Source organism: Podarcis liolepis (genome assembly GCF_965112155.1).
Source record: "Podarcis liolepis genome assembly, chromosome: 16".
Lineage (NCBI taxonomy): Eukaryota > Metazoa > Chordata > Lepidosauria > Squamata > Lacertidae > Podarcis > Podarcis liolepis.
In genome coordinates this window covers 10,184,176-10,201,147 of record NC_139567.1, presented here as the reverse complement: position 1 = coordinate 10,201,147, position 16,972 = coordinate 10,184,176, and the positions used below count along the sequence as shown (strand labels likewise).

Sequence of the window (16,972 nt, the reverse complement as noted above, 5' to 3'; positions counted from 1 at the left end):
GACAAGTTGGGAACACAGGAAGATACTTTAGATACAAAGTCAGACCACTGGCCCATTGAGCTCAGTCCTGTCTACACTGGCTGGCTGGCAACTCTCCAGGCTTTCGGACAGCGCCATCTCTCCCTATCCAGGGATGCTGGGGAATGAACATGGGACCTTCTGCATGTAAAGCAATGTTCTACCACTGAGCTATGGGCCTTTCCCCAGCTAAAACTGAGGATCGGTTTTGGAACTTACTGCCAGACCTATTTTGGAGGTTCAGAACAGAAGGTGAACTTGCTACCTCCACCCCTTGCAAAGAACAAAAAACAGTCAATTAAATAACCCACTGTTCCTTTTAAAAGTGCGGTGAATGGCTGCCCAGAATGCCTTACAATCTTTCTGATGTAAGACGTTCAGACTACCTGTGTTCCAGGTATGTATGCAACTCAGTACTTGGATGGTCTAGTGCAGGGGGGGGTGTGCTGCTGGACTCAAACTCCCATGATCCATCAGCACTGAACACTTTGGCTGGGGGTTGATGGGAGTTGGAGTCTGACAACATCTGGAGGGCCAAAGGCCCCACAGGTCTGATACAGTGAAATAGGGGACTCTCTGGTCTTAAGGAGCTGAAGAGGTCCAAGGAACAAGGAAGACCTTTCTGAGTCACAGCCAGTTCCTCTCTTGTTCCTGTGTAGACTCTGAAGCACGGATGCTCTCTCTGTTCCCAACAGAGCGTTCCCGGTGACCCCGGTGGGAGGAAATGAGCTCCTCTGCAGGAAGCACAACGGCGACGGGGGGGGGGGGAGGAGGAGGGCGTTTCTCTCACCTGAGCATCAGAGTCTTGTAAACCGAGTCCCTGAGCTGGAAGACGTGGTTGCTGACAGCCAAGTTGTGCTGGAGGCGGAAGGGCTCCAACACTACCCCGTCCCGCACGGGGAAGGTCAAGCGCAGCTCGTCGCAAGGGTTTCCTGGCAGGGCGAGATGAGAGAGAGGGTTGGCGGTGGGCTGTTGGCGCAAGGCAACGGGCACCGTGAGGTAGCGCAGGGGCACCAAGGCCGGTGCGGAGGCCAGCTTGATCCGGCAGCCGGGGATGCCGTAAGGGACGGTGTGCGCCTGGGGGCAAAGCAAATGCCTGGCAGGTGGGATGAGGAAGCAGGTGGCGCAGAGAAGAGGCCTGGTCGCCGCTCCTTCTGTGGCTCCAGGGGTCTCGCCACCCTCCCCCACGACCCTGCACTTTCCAAGCATTTGGGGGGAAGCAGGAACTCCTTGCTCTCCTTTCCACCCCACCCCAGACTGTACCCACTGCATATTAATGAGGTCCGCAGGCACCCTTCCCTCACATGGGGGCCAAGCACCCAACTGCCACTTCTGAACTGCCGTGGAATCCTCTAACTACTGAAATTCTGCTGTTTCCTCCAAATCTGCTGGCTAAATCTGGAGCAGAATCTGGAGCTTGTCCTCGACTGAATCACTTTGGGCAATGGGACCGGGGGTGGGGGGTGCAGCAAGGGGGAGGTAAAGGGGAAGGAATCATATATTTAATGCTATTCCATGAAAAAGACCACTCCACTTCAAAAAGTAAACAGCATGTTGAGAAGGCTGGGGTTGAACCTCTCTCGCTCACATGCATTTTCTATATACAGGGAAGTGGGGGGGGGGTTGTTGTTTTTTGTGTGTGTTTAATGCTTTCTTTTCAAAAAAAAAATTTTTAGTTTTACATAACAAATTTAAGTTCAAACATTAAATGTCCACATCACCTGAATCCTTCGTGTTCAATATTTTCAACCCCTCCCAACATGCTGTGTGAAGCCCTGCCATCTAGAGAAGCTTTACCATGTGATTCTGCTAAATGCACAAACTGAATCCTGGTTGAGTCAAAAAACGCCGCCTCCCTGTGTGCATGTGTGAACTCAGTTCTCCTTACTTAGCCAATTCAGCCCCACCATTCATGGGGAACCCAAGGTTTCCAGAAGTACAAGAAACCTTCGGGGAGGAGAAACATGAAGGGAGGAACTTCACAACTAAAGCAGTTGTCAGGCTTAGTCCTGATCTGGTAGTAGATTTGGAGGTTGAAGCAGAGACACTGCACAGATCAAAGAACTTGAGAAGGAAGGGTCCTCTTAAAACCAGTCCTTGAGGAGCCCTCTGGGTTGAGACCTCCTGACGCTCCAGAGGATGACCTTGGTAGAACCATCACCCAGTCCTCATGAACAATGGCGCCAGAAGGCCCAAGCCCAGGCCAAGGAGTCATGACACAGCCAGAGTCGTTGTGCTACTTGTGAATAAGCAATTCCCAAAACTCCTTCACTACTAACAGCTGCTAGAAGGCCCGAGCAGCTGCTGGCTTCTTCTTCCATAACCCCATGCTGTGCTTTGCTGAATTCTCGGTGATGCTGACTGTGGACTCTTTGCTGGCCTATGGATGATCTTCTGAGCTAGACGGATTCTGTGTGCTTAACCATGGTTTGCTTGGATTTCACTGCCTTGGCAATGATGCCCTTGTTGTCGAAGTGCTTTGGTGAGGGACTTATTCCTTGTGGAACTGGAACCCGGTGGATTGTGACAGTAGCCCAATGAGGGCAGGCTGCTCAGTGGCCAAAGAAAGCAGATTAATTGTTGGTGGGGGTAGGGAGTGGAGAAAGGAAACAGAACAACTCTGTGTGGAATGGAAGGACCTGAAAAAAGTACAGCTGACTGACTGGAACTCTGAACAGGAGCACTCCAAACTACAACATTTTATTGTATAAAGTTTCCAAAGGGTAGGTAGGAGATTGGATATTCCTCTTCTGTACCAAGCAGAAGAGGTGCCTTATAGCTCATGTTCAATGAGCATCCAGTGAAGCTATTTGGTTTAAGCTTAGCGTTCCAGAGCAGAGCAGAACGATTTTATTAAAGTTAATATAAAACCAAGAATAAATTAAAATAACACTTGTTTCTCATCTACAGTCGCCAAAGCACTGTACAAACAGAAGTGCTGTTAATAATTCAGGCCTGCACTCTGGTTAGGGCTCTGGGAAACCTCCCAAGGAAGGGAATCCCATAAAAGATTGCAACAGCTACCAATATTGCCTTTCTGTGGGTCTTTGTGTTCAAAGCTGGTGTTGGGGATGGTGCTCAAAGGGCTGCAACACGATACAGAAAGGAAGCAGCCTAAGGCGTCATCGCGTTTTTGAGAAAGTTGACTTCAGTTAAAAGGCTTGCCCCTCCCAGTTTAATGACTGGCTATATAACCTCCTAAAATCAGGTGGATAATCTGATTACTGGAAAAAGGGGGTCTTAAAAAAATAACAATTAATGGACATTCATGGCCTCTAAGAATCCCTTGGGCCTTTCGCAAACGATTCCCCTTGAACCCAGTGGGAGTGTGGAGGTAAATCAGCCAGAACACAGGGGTCTCGATATGAAACAAAACACTTACCAGAGGGAGACGGATGCAAAGAGTTGATGTTGGGTTTGATGTCTGGAAGGAACGGGGACTTCACGTCCTGCCCTGGGGACATGTATGGGGGGATGTTGCTGCCAGGTGTCATTGGAGGGGTGGGATTCCCAGGTAGCGGGGAGCTGGGGTAACCAGGCATGGATCTTCCAGGCTGAAAGGAGAATCAAAACATCAGGCTAACTTGATGCAGCAGGGCACATGTTGAAAGCCACGTGGCTAATGGGCAGAGACAGCGTGACTGCATTCCCACATCCCACTAAATCCTGGTTTGGTGTGATGTGCACAAACAGGAATGAGCCTCAGAGAGCTGTGGGGGTGTGCGCTGCTGCTGATCCCATGAAATCAGAAGTAGGAGCAAAGAAGCTTTTTATTCCGCTTTTGATTGGTCACAGTTTGCCTTGTTGTCCAGATCCAGAAACTGGGATTAATCTTAACAATAGTGAGTCAGTAATTGCGGCCTGAAGGTAACTTGTTCGAAACTAATCCCAGTTATTGTTAACCACAGTTTTTTCAGCCCATCTGACATGACAAACTGAGGTTACGTGAAAACTTCCAAATTCCCATTTGATTGCGTGTGGTTTGTTCTAACTGACACACATCATGCTAAGCTATGGTTTAGAACATCAACTTTTATTCCTTCAAGCCCTGCATTTCCTTGGGAGGTAAGCTATTGGGGACCATATGACAGTGGTGGGTTGGCACCCAGTTCTTTCTCTCTCTCTCTCTCTCTCTCTCTCTGCCACACTCTTAAGAGCACGACGGTCATAATCTCAGGGTCATGAATTTGAGCCCCACGTTGGGCAAAAAGATTCCTGCACTGCAGAGGGTTGGGCTAGATGACCTTGTGGTCCCTTCCAACTCTGCAATTCCATGATTCCTTAACACCTGCATAACATTGGGCCAATGACCCCACAAAATTAGAAAAAGGGCCAAAGACGACCCCTGGGCTGCAGGTTGCCCACCTCTGATTTAGCAGGAGAAAAATCAGTCCAAAGAGGACAGCTGGCAGCTGGGGAATGAATCCCTATTGAGTGTATGGACTACAACCACCAAGAGTACCATTAAAAGGTAAAGGGACCCCTGACCATTAGGTCCAGTCGTGGCCGACTCTGGGGTTGCGGTGCTCATCTCGCTTTATTGGCCGAGGGAGCCGGCGTACAGCTTCCGGGTCATGTGGCCAGCATGACTAAGCCGCTTCTGGCGAACCAGAGCAGTGCACGTAAACACTGTTTACCTTCCCGCCAGAGTGGTACCTATTTATCTACTTGCACTTTGACGTGCTTTCGAACTGCTAGGTTGGCAGGAGCAGGGACCGAGCAATGGGAGCTCATCCTGTCGTGGGGATTCGAACCGCCGACCTTTTGATTGGCAAGTCCTAGGCTCTGTGGTTTGGACCACAGCGCCACCCGCATCCCAAGAGTACCATTAGGGCTTTACAAAACTTAAGGAAACACAAAAGAATTCCCTGATAAAGGCTAGAGGTGAGTAACTGGCTTCCACATCATTGCAACATGCCTAGATAAGTCTTGAAGAAGCGGAATAGTCATAGACTCACCCCATTCATAGTAGCCTGTCCGTAGCTGTTGAAGTTGCCTCCATTGAAGTTGGCATTTTGACCGTTGAACTGATCCGTAGGCTGGAAAGGAGAAGTTGAAAGACTGGTACCAGAATAATGTGTTTCCCTGGACCATCCTTATTCTCGAGACAAAAAACTGCCTTAGCCTAGTCATCCTTCCCCCTCTCAACCCTTTGGAGTGGGATACTACCCATCGTCTTCTGGTCGGGGTATCTGGCTAAGTGACACAGTGGCTCTTTCACCTGAATGATGGCTGCTTGGGGTGGGGTGGTTCTTGTCATATTTCCACCCCTGGTTTACTGGGTAACTTTGGTGGAAGCCCTTGTCTTCCGCCTGCCGTTCCCCGCCACCCCTCACCCCTTTATACAAAAGCGATGAGCGACCAGTTTTGCTGGGGCTCACTTTCTTAGGATCTCTTTGGACAAAAAGGTGGGGATCTCAAAAAGATGGAAGTATTAAATCACGGAGGGAAAGGGCAGACCCAGACGACAGAGCATTCCTGTGCCATAGGTCAAACCAAAGTGACACAGGCTACATCACCTTCACTTAGGCTGGATCTGCTCCTGACACATTTATGACTACTACTACTTTCTCTGAAAGGAGGCTGAATTTCTTCCACGCATCCCGAGAGAATCTTGGGAGGCTGTTTCCATAGTAACTGGGTACCTTATAGTAGGGGCCTCCAGTGCCAGAGCCAGAGAGATACTGGCTCATTCCTTGTTGCATGGGCATCCTGTGGCCAGGATACGAAGGGGACGGAGCAGACGGCTGGGGGGCAGTGGGGGCATACTGCCCAGCTTGAGAGGGATACTGGCCACTCTGCATGTACTGCTGCCCTGGATAACCCTGAAAGAAAGAGCAAAGGTAGAGAATTAGGATGGCAGGACACTATTTCTTTACTAACAAATGGAGGTACTTCTTCACACAGTGTGTAGTGAAACTGTGGGGTTCACCACCACAAAAGGGAGGGACGGGAGCCCCCTTGAATATCTTTAGAAGGGGATTAAACAAATTCACGGCTGCTAGTCTCAATGGCGCAATGACAAACCTAGACAACATCTTAAAAAGTAGAGACATCACCTTGCCAACAAAGGTCCGTATAGTTAATGCTATGGTTTTCCCAGTAGTGTTGTATGGAAGTGAGAGCTGGACCATAAAGAAGGCTGATCGCCGAAGAATTGATGCTTTTGAATTATGGTGCTGGAGGAGACTCTTGAGAGTCCCATGGACTGCAAGAAGATCAAACCTCTCCATTCTTAAGGAAATCAGCCCCGAGTGCTCACTGGAAGGACAGATTGTGAAGCTGAGGCTCCAATACTTTGGCCACCTCATGAGAAGAGAAGACTCCCTGGAAAAGACCCTGATGTTGGGAATGATGGAGGGCACAAGGAGAAGGAGATGACAGAGGACAAGATGGTTGGACAGTGTTCTCGAAGCTACCAGCATGAGTTTGACCAAACTGGAGTGCCTGGCGTGCTCTGGTCCGGGGGTCACGAAGAGTCGGACGCGCCTAAACAACTAAACAACAACAGAGTCTCAATGGCTATGTGCTACCTTTGTGTCAGAGGCACTTTGTCTCTGAATGCCAACTGCTAGAGATTGCAAGTGGGTAGTATGATGCTGCACCCAAGTCCTGCTTGTGAGCTTCTTGCACGCATTTGGTTGACTACTGTGAGAACAGGATAGTAGCTTAGATGGCCCTTTAGTCTGATCCTGCAAGACTCTTAGGTCCTTAACACCAAACCTTCAGTGTTACATCTGTAAACAGCCTACGAGTCTAGAAGTTGGGAGTGCTGACTAATTCATCGGAAATCAAAGGAGAACGATCTTGTCAGCGCTGTCATTGCTGATGCTATGTGTTTGCCACTTTCTGTCTGCCAAGTGCCAATCTCTGCGGTAAGCAATCGGAACAGATGTCGCGCATTGTGCTGTAGCTACAAGTTTCCTCCTCCTCAGATTGGCCTGTCATATTCTTTTTGTTGTTGCTGTTAGAGTGTTTATTAATTTTCCAATAAAAAACATCCAGTTAACATATCAAATCATAATCCAATAAAAATAAAAAACTAAAATAAAAAACGATCAAATTGTCGTCCGAATTGTAATTTCGATTTTACGGCTTCCCACAATCTGAACCCTGAAGCATATCCATATCTCAGTCTTGCCTCTCAGGCCTGTAATATTCTTAAAATATTCCTTTCCAGCATGGCTAAATGTAATCCTTCTTTCATTCCACCACAACCTTTACAGGAGTGGGTGTCTTAAAACAGGTTGAGTGTATGGTTTGTTGTTGAGTCCTTGCTCAATTTTCTGTGATTATATCTTTCATGGGGTCCCACACTTTCCCCAAGGGACCAAAGGACTTCAGGATATATGGGGGCAGATGGCAGACTGTGGAACACGGGAAACAGCCTTAAGACAGCAGATGTGGGGAATCTGTAGTCTTCTCAGATGTTGTTGGGACTGTCAGCTACCATCATCCCTGATCCCTGGCCATGCTTGGCTGGGACTGATGGGAGTTGGGATTCCAGCGACCTCAGGAGGGCCACAGGCCTGCACATTTCTCGTACATACATACATTTTCCTTGTAAGAATTCTGGACCTCATTGTTCTGCTTATTGTTATACTTGTCTTTTTAAAAAAGCAATAGCTAAAATAGCATAGGCTATGTGCAATTACACCCACGCCAGAAACCTTGGTGCACGGTGCGAAATGAAACAGGGAGGAATGGAAGCAGCCCTACGATGTCTCCATGGAGTTGTGAAACAGAAAGGCAAAGCCGTAAATGTTACAGACGTTTTCCCTCCCACCTAAAAACAAATTGAGCAGAATGAGTTGTGGTGAATGGGTAGACATGTACAAATCAACCTAATTTCTTTCTATTCGTTTCCTCTTTTTTAAGGACAAAGACTCTGCTAATAAAACAGGAGAGGAGGGAGCTACACACAGGATGAAAAGGAACGCAGACATTTAACCCAAAGCATCCTGGGAACAGCGGAGGCTCTTTTTTGATAAGGTTGTAACTTGCATGGGGAAAAAAGGATGCTACCCAGGGCCATTATAGGCTAATGAGCTGGTGCAGATAGGACCTTAGGTAGGCATATGAGGAAGTTGTTGTTGTTGTTTAGTCGTTTAGTCGTGTCCGACTCTTCGTGACCCCATGGACCAGAGCACGCCAGGCACTCCTGTCTTCCACTACCTCCCGCAGTTTGGTCAAACTCATGCTGGTAGCTTCAAGAACACTGTCCAACCATCTCATCCTCTGTCGTCCCCTTCTCCTTGTGCCCTCAGTCTTTCCCAACATCAGGATCTTTTCCAGGGAGTCTTCTCTTTTCATGTGGCCAAAGTATTGGAGTCTAAGCTTCAGGATCTGTCCTTCCAGTGAGCACTCAGGGCTCATTTCCTTATACGAGGAAGTACCTTATAGCAGAAAACAGCCAGGTGGTCATGGCAGCAGCGGCTGAAAGTGCTACCAACACTGCTGGTGGGTGGTACTGCTGTCTATTGCCATGTTTTTAACATGAGCACGCATTAATCGATTTGACGGGACACAGCAAGCATGGGCAGCAGCCTGGTATGCAGTGCCTCCTAATAATTAGCCCAAACTGGCTTCCTTACAATTTCCACCAATAAGTTAGGAAGATAGGAAGCTCCATTATATGGAGTCAGACCACCTAAAGGTAAAGGACCCCTGGACGGATATGTCCAGTCAATGGCAACTCTGGGGCTGCGGCGCTCATCTCGCTTTCAGGCCAAGGGAGCCGGCCTTTGTCCACAGACAGCTTTCCGGGTCATGTGGCCAGCATGACGAAACCGCTTCTGGCACAACGGGACACCATGATGAGTGCCGGAGCGAATGGAAACGCCATTTACCTTCCCGCTGGAGCAGTACCTATTTATCTCCTCCCCCACCTGACCTCACCTCATTGGAATACGTCCTCTTGACGCTTTGCCTGGGCATCGGTTGGCCTTGCGGGGGACCCGGGTAGCCATGCTGGGGCATCCGCTGGCTGCCGTACAGGGCGCTCATGGCAGGCGCCCTCGCTGCGTTCATGCTCATGGGAGACATCCCAGAAGCCCCCATCACGCCGCCCATGTTGGCAGGATTCATCCCAGGGGGCACGGATGGCCCTCGCGGCCCCGAGTGAGGAAGAAACTGGTTGTTGAAGGGCTGCCCAGCTCCCATCTTCAAGGGGAAAAAATAAGAAAGAAAGAAAGAAAGAAAGAAAGAAAGAAAGAAAGAAAGAAAGAAAGGAAGGAAGGAAGGAAGGAAGGAAGGTAGGTTAGCACAATGTGATAGGAAACCAAGCCCTGTGTGGAAGCAAGGGATGAGAGAATACAGCGCACCTCAACAGATGACCAGTGCCGGTCCCTAACAATGAATATGCTTTTATTATTTTATTTACATCCTGTCTCCAAAGAGCACAATGTGGTGTACATGCTCCCTTGCCCAAGTTGATCTTCACAACAAGTCTATGGCCCAAGCCCACCCTGTGAGCTTCATAGCTGAGCCAGACTTTGAGCCCCAGTCTCCCAAGTCTGAGTCTAACACCAATGACTATGTCACATCACTGTTCCCATGCATCTGCCGCAGCCAAGCCAGCTCCTCTCCACCCTGGCATCAATCCCTGGCATCTTTTTTAAATAAAAAAGTAGGGGACAGGTGATGGGAAATCTTTCTTCACCCGAGATCCTGGCAGTCAGCGTAGATACTGGGCTGGAGGGACCAACTGTCTGACTCAATGGCTGTTTTCACACAATGAAATCACGGCACAAGCTGCGTGCAACCCCCCACTTCTCTCACTTTGCTCCTCCCTTTCAGCGAGCAGAGAAACAAGCCAGGAAGGCACAGCTAACCATAGTTGCCTGCTCTCTACAAACCAGGAAACAATGGTTAAGGTTTAAAATTATTATTATAATACAATTATTATTTCTATTCTGCCCTTCCTCCCAAAGGAGCCCAGGGTGGCAAACAACAAAGCAGGAAAATCTAAAATTTTTAAAGCTGGTTGAAGAATCCTGGCTTGTTTGGAAGCCGTTAACCATAGTTTCCTGGTTTGCACAGAACAGGAAGCTATGGTTAAGTGCGCCTTCCTGGCTTGTTCCCCTGTTCACAAAAAAGGGAAAAGTGAAGGGGCTGCAGCCAAAGACACAGAGCTTGTGCATATTGCGTCTTATTAAACCACGATTAGATCCTATGAACCAGGTCAGCATTAGGCCGCTCTGTATATTCATCTGAAGTTCATAGGGTATGCAATCTCTTTGGTCACCCATGAAGGTGCAATCCTGATCTGCCACCCAAAGCAGGGCACCATTTCTAAAACTTTAATAAAGAATGGGAGAAATTTATAATTTGTCTGGGAGACCACTGAAAGCAGATGAAAACATTAGCAGGATTGCAGTAACAGTTGTAATGCTGCAGGTACTATGGACAAAATGGAGTGATATAAAATATGGATTATAGAACAATATTTAGTCGAAAAGGTTGACAATTGGACCCATGGAGGCGAAGGTGGGAAGTCTAGAAATCTCTAAATATGGATATGTGCTTTGTACTGTTATAATTCTATATTTGCAAAATCAATTAAAAATTATTTCAAGAGAGAGAGAAAAAGACCACCCTCACCCTCTGAGAAGGTGCCACTTCACTCTGAGCAAATTCAAGGCCCTTGGCCTTTCATTATAGCATTGCAACAGATGGTACTCCTTTGGCTTCATGCTATTTCCCAGGCTGCAAGTTACATCCTGTGAGCTCCGCTCTTCACCATCAAAACCCCCCGGGGAATTATCAAGCGCTGAAATCGCGCCGCCTGCATCTTACCGCTCCATACTGGCTGAGTTCCTGGCTTTGCTTCTCTTGCAGGGCGGCCACGGTGGCGGTGGCCGTGGCTGTGGCCGTGGCGGCGGCGGCTGCAACAGCGGCGGCGGCAGCTGCTTGGGTGAAGTCTGCAGGGGGTCGCCCGGTGTGTGAAGGAATGCCCATTCCCCCGGGGCCATTTGGGCTGCCTGCATAACTGGAAAAGAAAAAGAGGTGTCTCACAGACCAGGCAACGCACATCTACTCCATGGGCAGAAGAACCTGGTATTTGAAGTGGGGAAAGAGGGATGTCCTCAGAATCTTTTTTAAGAAAGCAAAGGGTTAGATCCAGAGAGCCTCCTGTGGAAGAGGATGGGCAGAAGGCGACTTTCCTACGTCCTTCTCCAGTGGAGGCTGGTTCATTAGGGGAAATGGGTGTGCTGCCCCATCAAGTTTGCCCCACCGTCCTACTTACAACCAGCTTGTCAGCCTTGTCTCCATGACCTCTTGTAGAACTCAGGAGGGAGGTGGATGGGGACAAAACTAGAATGAGTTGGTTCTGAAGGGCATTAATAATAATAATAATAATAATAATAATAATAATAATAATAATAATAGATTATTTGTACCTGCCCATCTGGCTGGGTTTCCCCAGCCACTCTGGGCAGCTCCCAACAGAATATTAAAAACACTATCAAACACCAACATTGAAAACTTCCCTAAACCGGGTTGCCTTCAGATGTCTTCTAAAAGTGAGATAGTTGTTTATTTCCTTGACATCTGGTGGGAGGGTGTTCCACAGGGCGGGCGCCACTACCAAGAAGGCCCCCTGCCTGGTTCCCTGTAATCTCACTTCTCACAGTGAGGGGACCTCCAGAAGGCCCTCGGAGTTGGACCTCAGTGTCTGGGCTGAACGATGGGGCTTCCCACTTTCTGCACCAATGGGCAACACTACCACTGCCCTTCTTTCCTTAAGGAGGCTGCCCTGCCAACTGATGGATCCCTGATGAATTATGACTTCCCCTTGGCCTCTTACATCAGGGAAAGCAGTAACACCACGGTCCTTCTGGAGTGTATAGGGAAGCCCGGCTGGAGTCGGATGATGCTAGAAGAGCGAGGTGTCTTGGTGATTGGGAAACCAGGCCTGGTGACCATGAGCTGGCAACCATGAGCTGGCAAACCATGCTTAGTCACACGCTCATGCCCTTTCCCCCACATGCTCAGTGGCAGCGACAGGGGGAATGGGATGACTATGCAGCAAGTGACAGGCGTCTGACAGCTCAACTCCCCACGCACCCACTAAGCGTCTTGTTCTTCCACCACGCAGAGCGTTGATTCACATGTTAAGAGGTTGCTACAAGGGGAAGCCAACTACTTTGCAAGCTGAAGCTCCGAAGTCCAATCCCTGATACTCTTCCATTAGTGCTGGGGGGCACTGCTGCCAGTCAGTGTAGTCAATACTGAACTGGATGGATGAATGCTCTGACTCAACATAGGGCAGCTTCCCTGTGTCCTTAAATAAGAATTCCTGCCCCCCCCCTTTAAAAAATCCCCTTCTGTTTTAGGATTCCAAAGAAGCAAGCAAACTCCCTTCTACCCCCAGGAAGAACAGAAAGGGGAGAGTGTGTTCTTGGCAAAAGAGGGGTGAAGGAGCCACACACCAACCCAGATGTTTCAAAACAGGAGCATCGTCTTACTATCGGCAGCCATTGCTCTCCCCTTTCTATTGTGAATTTGTTATATAAACGTAGACTGGAGAAAAGCAAGCTTTTAAAAAATGTATCATCCAGAACTTGCTGGGTCAAGTGATCCCTGCAAACTTCATCTGCAAAAATCAGATCTTCAAAATGTATCCGGAACAGCCTCAGATCTGACTATGTATTTATTTATTTCATGAAATCTATAGATTGGTTGACTGTAAATAAATAAATAAATAAATAAACCCACTTCAGAGCATACGCAATACAACAGATTTGTACTGCAAGATTGTATATTGAGGTACATTCTTGGTGACTGAACCACGGTTGTGAAACTACCTGGAACAGACCCATCAAATTCCTAATGGTTTAAACAGTTTTCCAGAAGCACTGTGAGACCTCCTTGTTTAGGAGAAAAATTAAACAGCTGAAGTTAAGCAGGCCTGGGGGCTGTTATATTCAATGTAATATGTAATATTCTGGATGAGCATTTTATTCATCGGATTTATTGTGAATAGGTAGAAATTAAGTCCCACTGAATCCAACAGGGCTCACCGCTCCCAAGCAATTTTGTGTACAGGACTACGCTTAGAAAGACTTTCGCAGCACCATCTTACAGGCGTTGGCTAAAGACCAAGTTCCCTGGAGTGCAATGAGGCTTAGAACCAGGAATAGGACTGCACCCATAATTTGCTGAAATGGTGCCCCCAATTAAATAAGACGACTAACTTCAATAAAAGCACAGATGGCAAGCCCTGTCTTTAAAGAGGCACCCCTTCTTTCTTCTCACACTGGGGAGAATGACTTCTACATAAAAAGAATGTCTGCATCAGGCCAAAGGCACACCTTTGGGGACCCCACAAGCAGGGCCTGAATGCAACTGCACACTCTTCAGCACTGTTCAACTGATGTTCAGAGGCATGCTAGAAGCCACAAGTGTTTTATCTTCCATGGATCTCTCTAATCCTCTAAGCCACCCAAGTTCACGGCCAGCACCACATCTTGTGGGAGTGAGTTCCACAGATTAACAACGTGCTGCGTGTAGAAGTGCTTTTGTTCCTTTGACCTAAGCTGATGCCTGCTGCGACCCAGGCAGGCAGGCAATACACCATGGACCAAGGTTGATCTGCTGGTCCAGAACCTACCTTGTGGTGAAGCCCGGACCTCCGGGGTAAGTGTTGCGACTGTACATCCCCGGCTGCACGTAGCCCTTGTTGGCAGATCCCTCTGGGAAAGGCTGCTGTCCCATGAACTGAGGCGAGTTCATTCCAGAGCCGCTGCTGGCCACGCTGGGCATCATGGGGTTGCCAGAGGTGTTCCCCCCAGGGCCCATGGGGTTTCCGAAAACCTGCAGAGGTTGAAGAGCCCAAGTGAGGAAATAATAATAATAATAATAATAATAATAATAATAATAATAATAATAATTTTATTTATACCCTGCCCTTCCTGGTTCAAAAACCTCAGGGTGGCTAACAACAAATTTAAAACACTTAATTATAAAAGCAGCATAAAATAGGCGTGGTAAAAAGTGCAGAGGTAGCAGGACCGGCATCAGGGGCCAGTGCCACTGGGCACCTGCTGAAGATCCGTGGCCTGGCAAGGGGCCCACTGCCAACCCCTGGAGCCACTGCCCCTGATCTGGCTGCTTGTTGCCATCTCCAGACCCGTAAGCAGAGACAGGAGTGAGAAGAAGGAACGGCAGCCTCCATTCGTGTTGCCAGCTCCTTCTGGGCAGGCCCCAGAGGGGCAGGGCAAGCAAACAGGCAGCAGCAACATGAAGGAGATAAGACCACTCAGGGAGGCTTTTTTGCCAAAGGAGCCCACAAATGGCAAAACAAACTAGAACGGACACAGTCATTGTATTCCCTATGTTCTTTTAAAATGTGGGTTTCTGAGGGGAGGGGTGTTATTGGGTTGTTGTTTTTATTTTGATTATATATTTTGTGGTTTAATTTATTTTTATTATTAATATTTTTATTTTGTTCTGTGAACTGCCCTGAGACTTCCGGGTATAAGGCAGTATTCTATCATCTATCTATCTATCTAGCTATCATTAGGTTAACTAGGCAGTTTTGATGGCAGTGTAGTCTTGTAGGGCAGGGCTGGGGAACCTCTGGCCCTCCAGGCCTCTCTGCCTGGCCCTTGAGACTCACCTCAGGCCACACACCCTCTCCTCAGGCCACACCCTCTTTTGCCTGCATGGAATGTACCCTTCAACTCTGATAAGGACACTCACTTGTCTGAAAGGTGAAATCTGCATTCACTGCTCTGCCCATTTTAGCTTCTGCCCTCCCATGTGCCCCCCCAAGAAGTTTTCCTGGAAGGGAATGCAGTCCTTGGAGTGGGGCAAAAAAGTTTCCTCGCCCATTTTAGGGACTGATTACCAAGATGGCCGAAAACACGCAGCCCAGACACCCCACTTCCCCGCCCCGCCCCATCATTTTGGAAGAATGCGGAAGGTACCTGACTCTGGGATGTGTTGCTGACTCCCCACACTGTGGTTACCACTGAGAGAGATCCCGCAGGCTGATTGGTATTCTGTTGCCAAGGAACTGACTCGTAGGCATATGAACCATCACTAGGAAAAGCAACAAACAACGCACAAGGTTTTAATTAGGAGCCTTTGGGGAAGTGGCAGAAAAGCCTGGCAGGAGGCAGGTGGGGATTGCTGGACCACGGGAAGAGTGGGTAAGCGGTCCAAAGCAGAGCAAGAAAACGCAGGACTGGTGCTTACGCAGGAGGGGGGAATAAAAGAGTGAATGCACATGCGCCTGTTGTAGCTCAGAGGCTACAACATAAATGGGTGTGCACTATGTTAGGTAAAGTGAACCTCCATGTTCAGGTGCAACGTATCTTCAAAATTCCGATTGTCAAAGGGCAAACCGCAGGGAAGGGCTCTTGTTTTCACTTCCAGATATCAAGGGTTGAAATCACGAGACTTTCTCCATGCAAAGCCGGGGCTCTATCTCTGAGCTACATAGCATCTCAATCACCTATCCATTTCTGATGCCTCTTTGTTGTGCAGAATACACCCGGCTCCGTTTATTCCCAAGGGTAAGACAGAGAGAGAGGTGGATGAAGGAATACAGACATGTGTGGCCAGCTTGGCCATACGTACCCATGTGGGGTGGGCGGGAGCGATGGTTTCATTGGGTTCATTGAATTCATTGGCTACAGAAAGGCGACGGGGTTGGGAGTAGGATCTTCCAAGGAAACACCAATGCGAGGAGCAAGTAGCCTCTTCAGTGTCACGGCTCTAGTTGGGCTATTGAGAAACAGAGAAAGAGAGAGGTTAAAACCATGTTCTCCCAGACAGCATGCAACAGGAACCGGGCTAAGCTTGGCGGCTGGAACACTCTCAGGTCAGGGCAAGCTGACCCACAGTAATAAATCAAAAGGTGTTCCTCAAGGCAATTGAGCTTGTCTTGCCTGAAGAACTAGTGAGGAAAGCCTAGGACAGAGACTTAGATCAGGTTGATGTTCCACATGAAATCCACTTTACGTCTCAGCCCTCGGTCTTTCAAGAAGCAAAACATACATAGGGACAGAGGAAGCTGCCTCATGCTGAGTCAGAACATTGGTCCATCTAGTTTAGAATTGACCAGGCAGGAGTCTCTCCCAGTGCTTCCTGGAGATGTTAGGGACAGAACCTGGGACCTTCTCTTCACAAGGCAGACGATCTGCCCTTCACACAGTGACATATACACAAGGCGCCGCCAGCTGCTTCCCAAAGCAACCCACCAGAATGTCCTATAGCTCTGCCCAGCAGAGAGGGAAAGAGAGACTGTTCCTAGGTCATTCAGCGTGTTTCATGTGAGCCCAAGTTTACCTCTAAGTCCAGTGTTTCTCAAGCTTGGGTCCCCCAGCATCCCTAGCTAGCAGAACCAGAGGTCAGGGATGATGGGAGCTGTTGTCCAACAACAGCTGGAGACCCAAGTCTGAGAAACACTGCCTTAGTCTGAGGCTACATCCACACCACATATTGAAAGTAGTATGGTACTACTTTAAACAGTCATGACGTCCCCCAAAGAGTGCTGAGAATTGTTAGGAGGCCCCTCTTTCCCTTAAAGGTAAAGGGACCCCTGACCATTAGGTCCAGTCGTGGCCGACTCTGGGGTTGCGGCGCTCATCTCGCTTTACTGGCAGAGGGAGCCGGCGTACAGCTTCCGGGTCATGTGGCCAGCATGACTAAGCCGCTTCTGGCGAACCAGAGCAGCGCACGGAAACACCCTTTACCTTCCCGCCAGAGCGGTACCTGTTTATCTACTTGCACTTTGTCGTGCTTTCAAACTGCTAGGTTGGCAGGAGCAGGGACCGAGCAACGGGAGCTCACCCCGTCGCGGGAGTTCGAACCGCCAACCTTCTGATCGGCAAGTCCTAGGCTCTGTGGTTTAACCCACAGCGCCACCCGCATCCCCCTCTTTCCCTTACAGAGTTATAATTGCTACAGCTACCTCCAAAGAGGGATTGATTGTTAAACCAAC

General features: G+C 48.7%; 1 protein-coding gene and 1 long non-coding RNA gene across 2 annotated transcripts in view; one reads left to right on the top strand and one right to left on the bottom strand.

The window, feature by feature from the left end:
• LOC310695861 overlaps nt 1-8,326 on the top strand; it is a 46,012-nt gene extending 37,686 nt beyond the window's left edge. The window contains exon 3 of the long non-coding RNA XR_014520305.1: nt 7,897-8,326. This is a non-coding gene — a long non-coding RNA (uncharacterized lncRNA). The remainder of the gene's footprint in view (nt 1-7,896) is intronic.
• Nucleotides 1-16,972, bottom strand: part of ZMIZ2 (zinc finger MIZ-type containing 2) — a 106,509-nt gene that overhangs the window by 18,441 nt on the left and 71,096 nt on the right. The window contains exons 2-10 of the mRNA XM_083480392.1: nt 15,607-15,753; nt 14,952-15,066; nt 13,634-13,836; nt 10,816-11,008; nt 8,917-9,180; nt 5,664-5,843; nt 4,977-5,057; nt 3,401-3,572; nt 809-950 (exon numbers count right to left, since the gene is read on the bottom strand). Of these exons, the coding sequence (XP_083336518.1) occupies nt 809-950; nt 3,401-3,572; nt 4,977-5,057; nt 5,664-5,843; nt 8,917-9,180; nt 10,816-11,008; nt 13,634-13,836; nt 14,952-15,066; nt 15,607-15,656 (1,400 nt within the window). The 5' untranslated portion in view covers nt 15,657-15,753. The remainder of the gene's footprint in view (nt 1-808; nt 951-3,400; nt 3,573-4,976; nt 5,058-5,663; nt 5,844-8,916; nt 9,181-10,815; nt 11,009-13,633; nt 13,837-14,951; nt 15,067-15,606; nt 15,754-16,972) is intronic.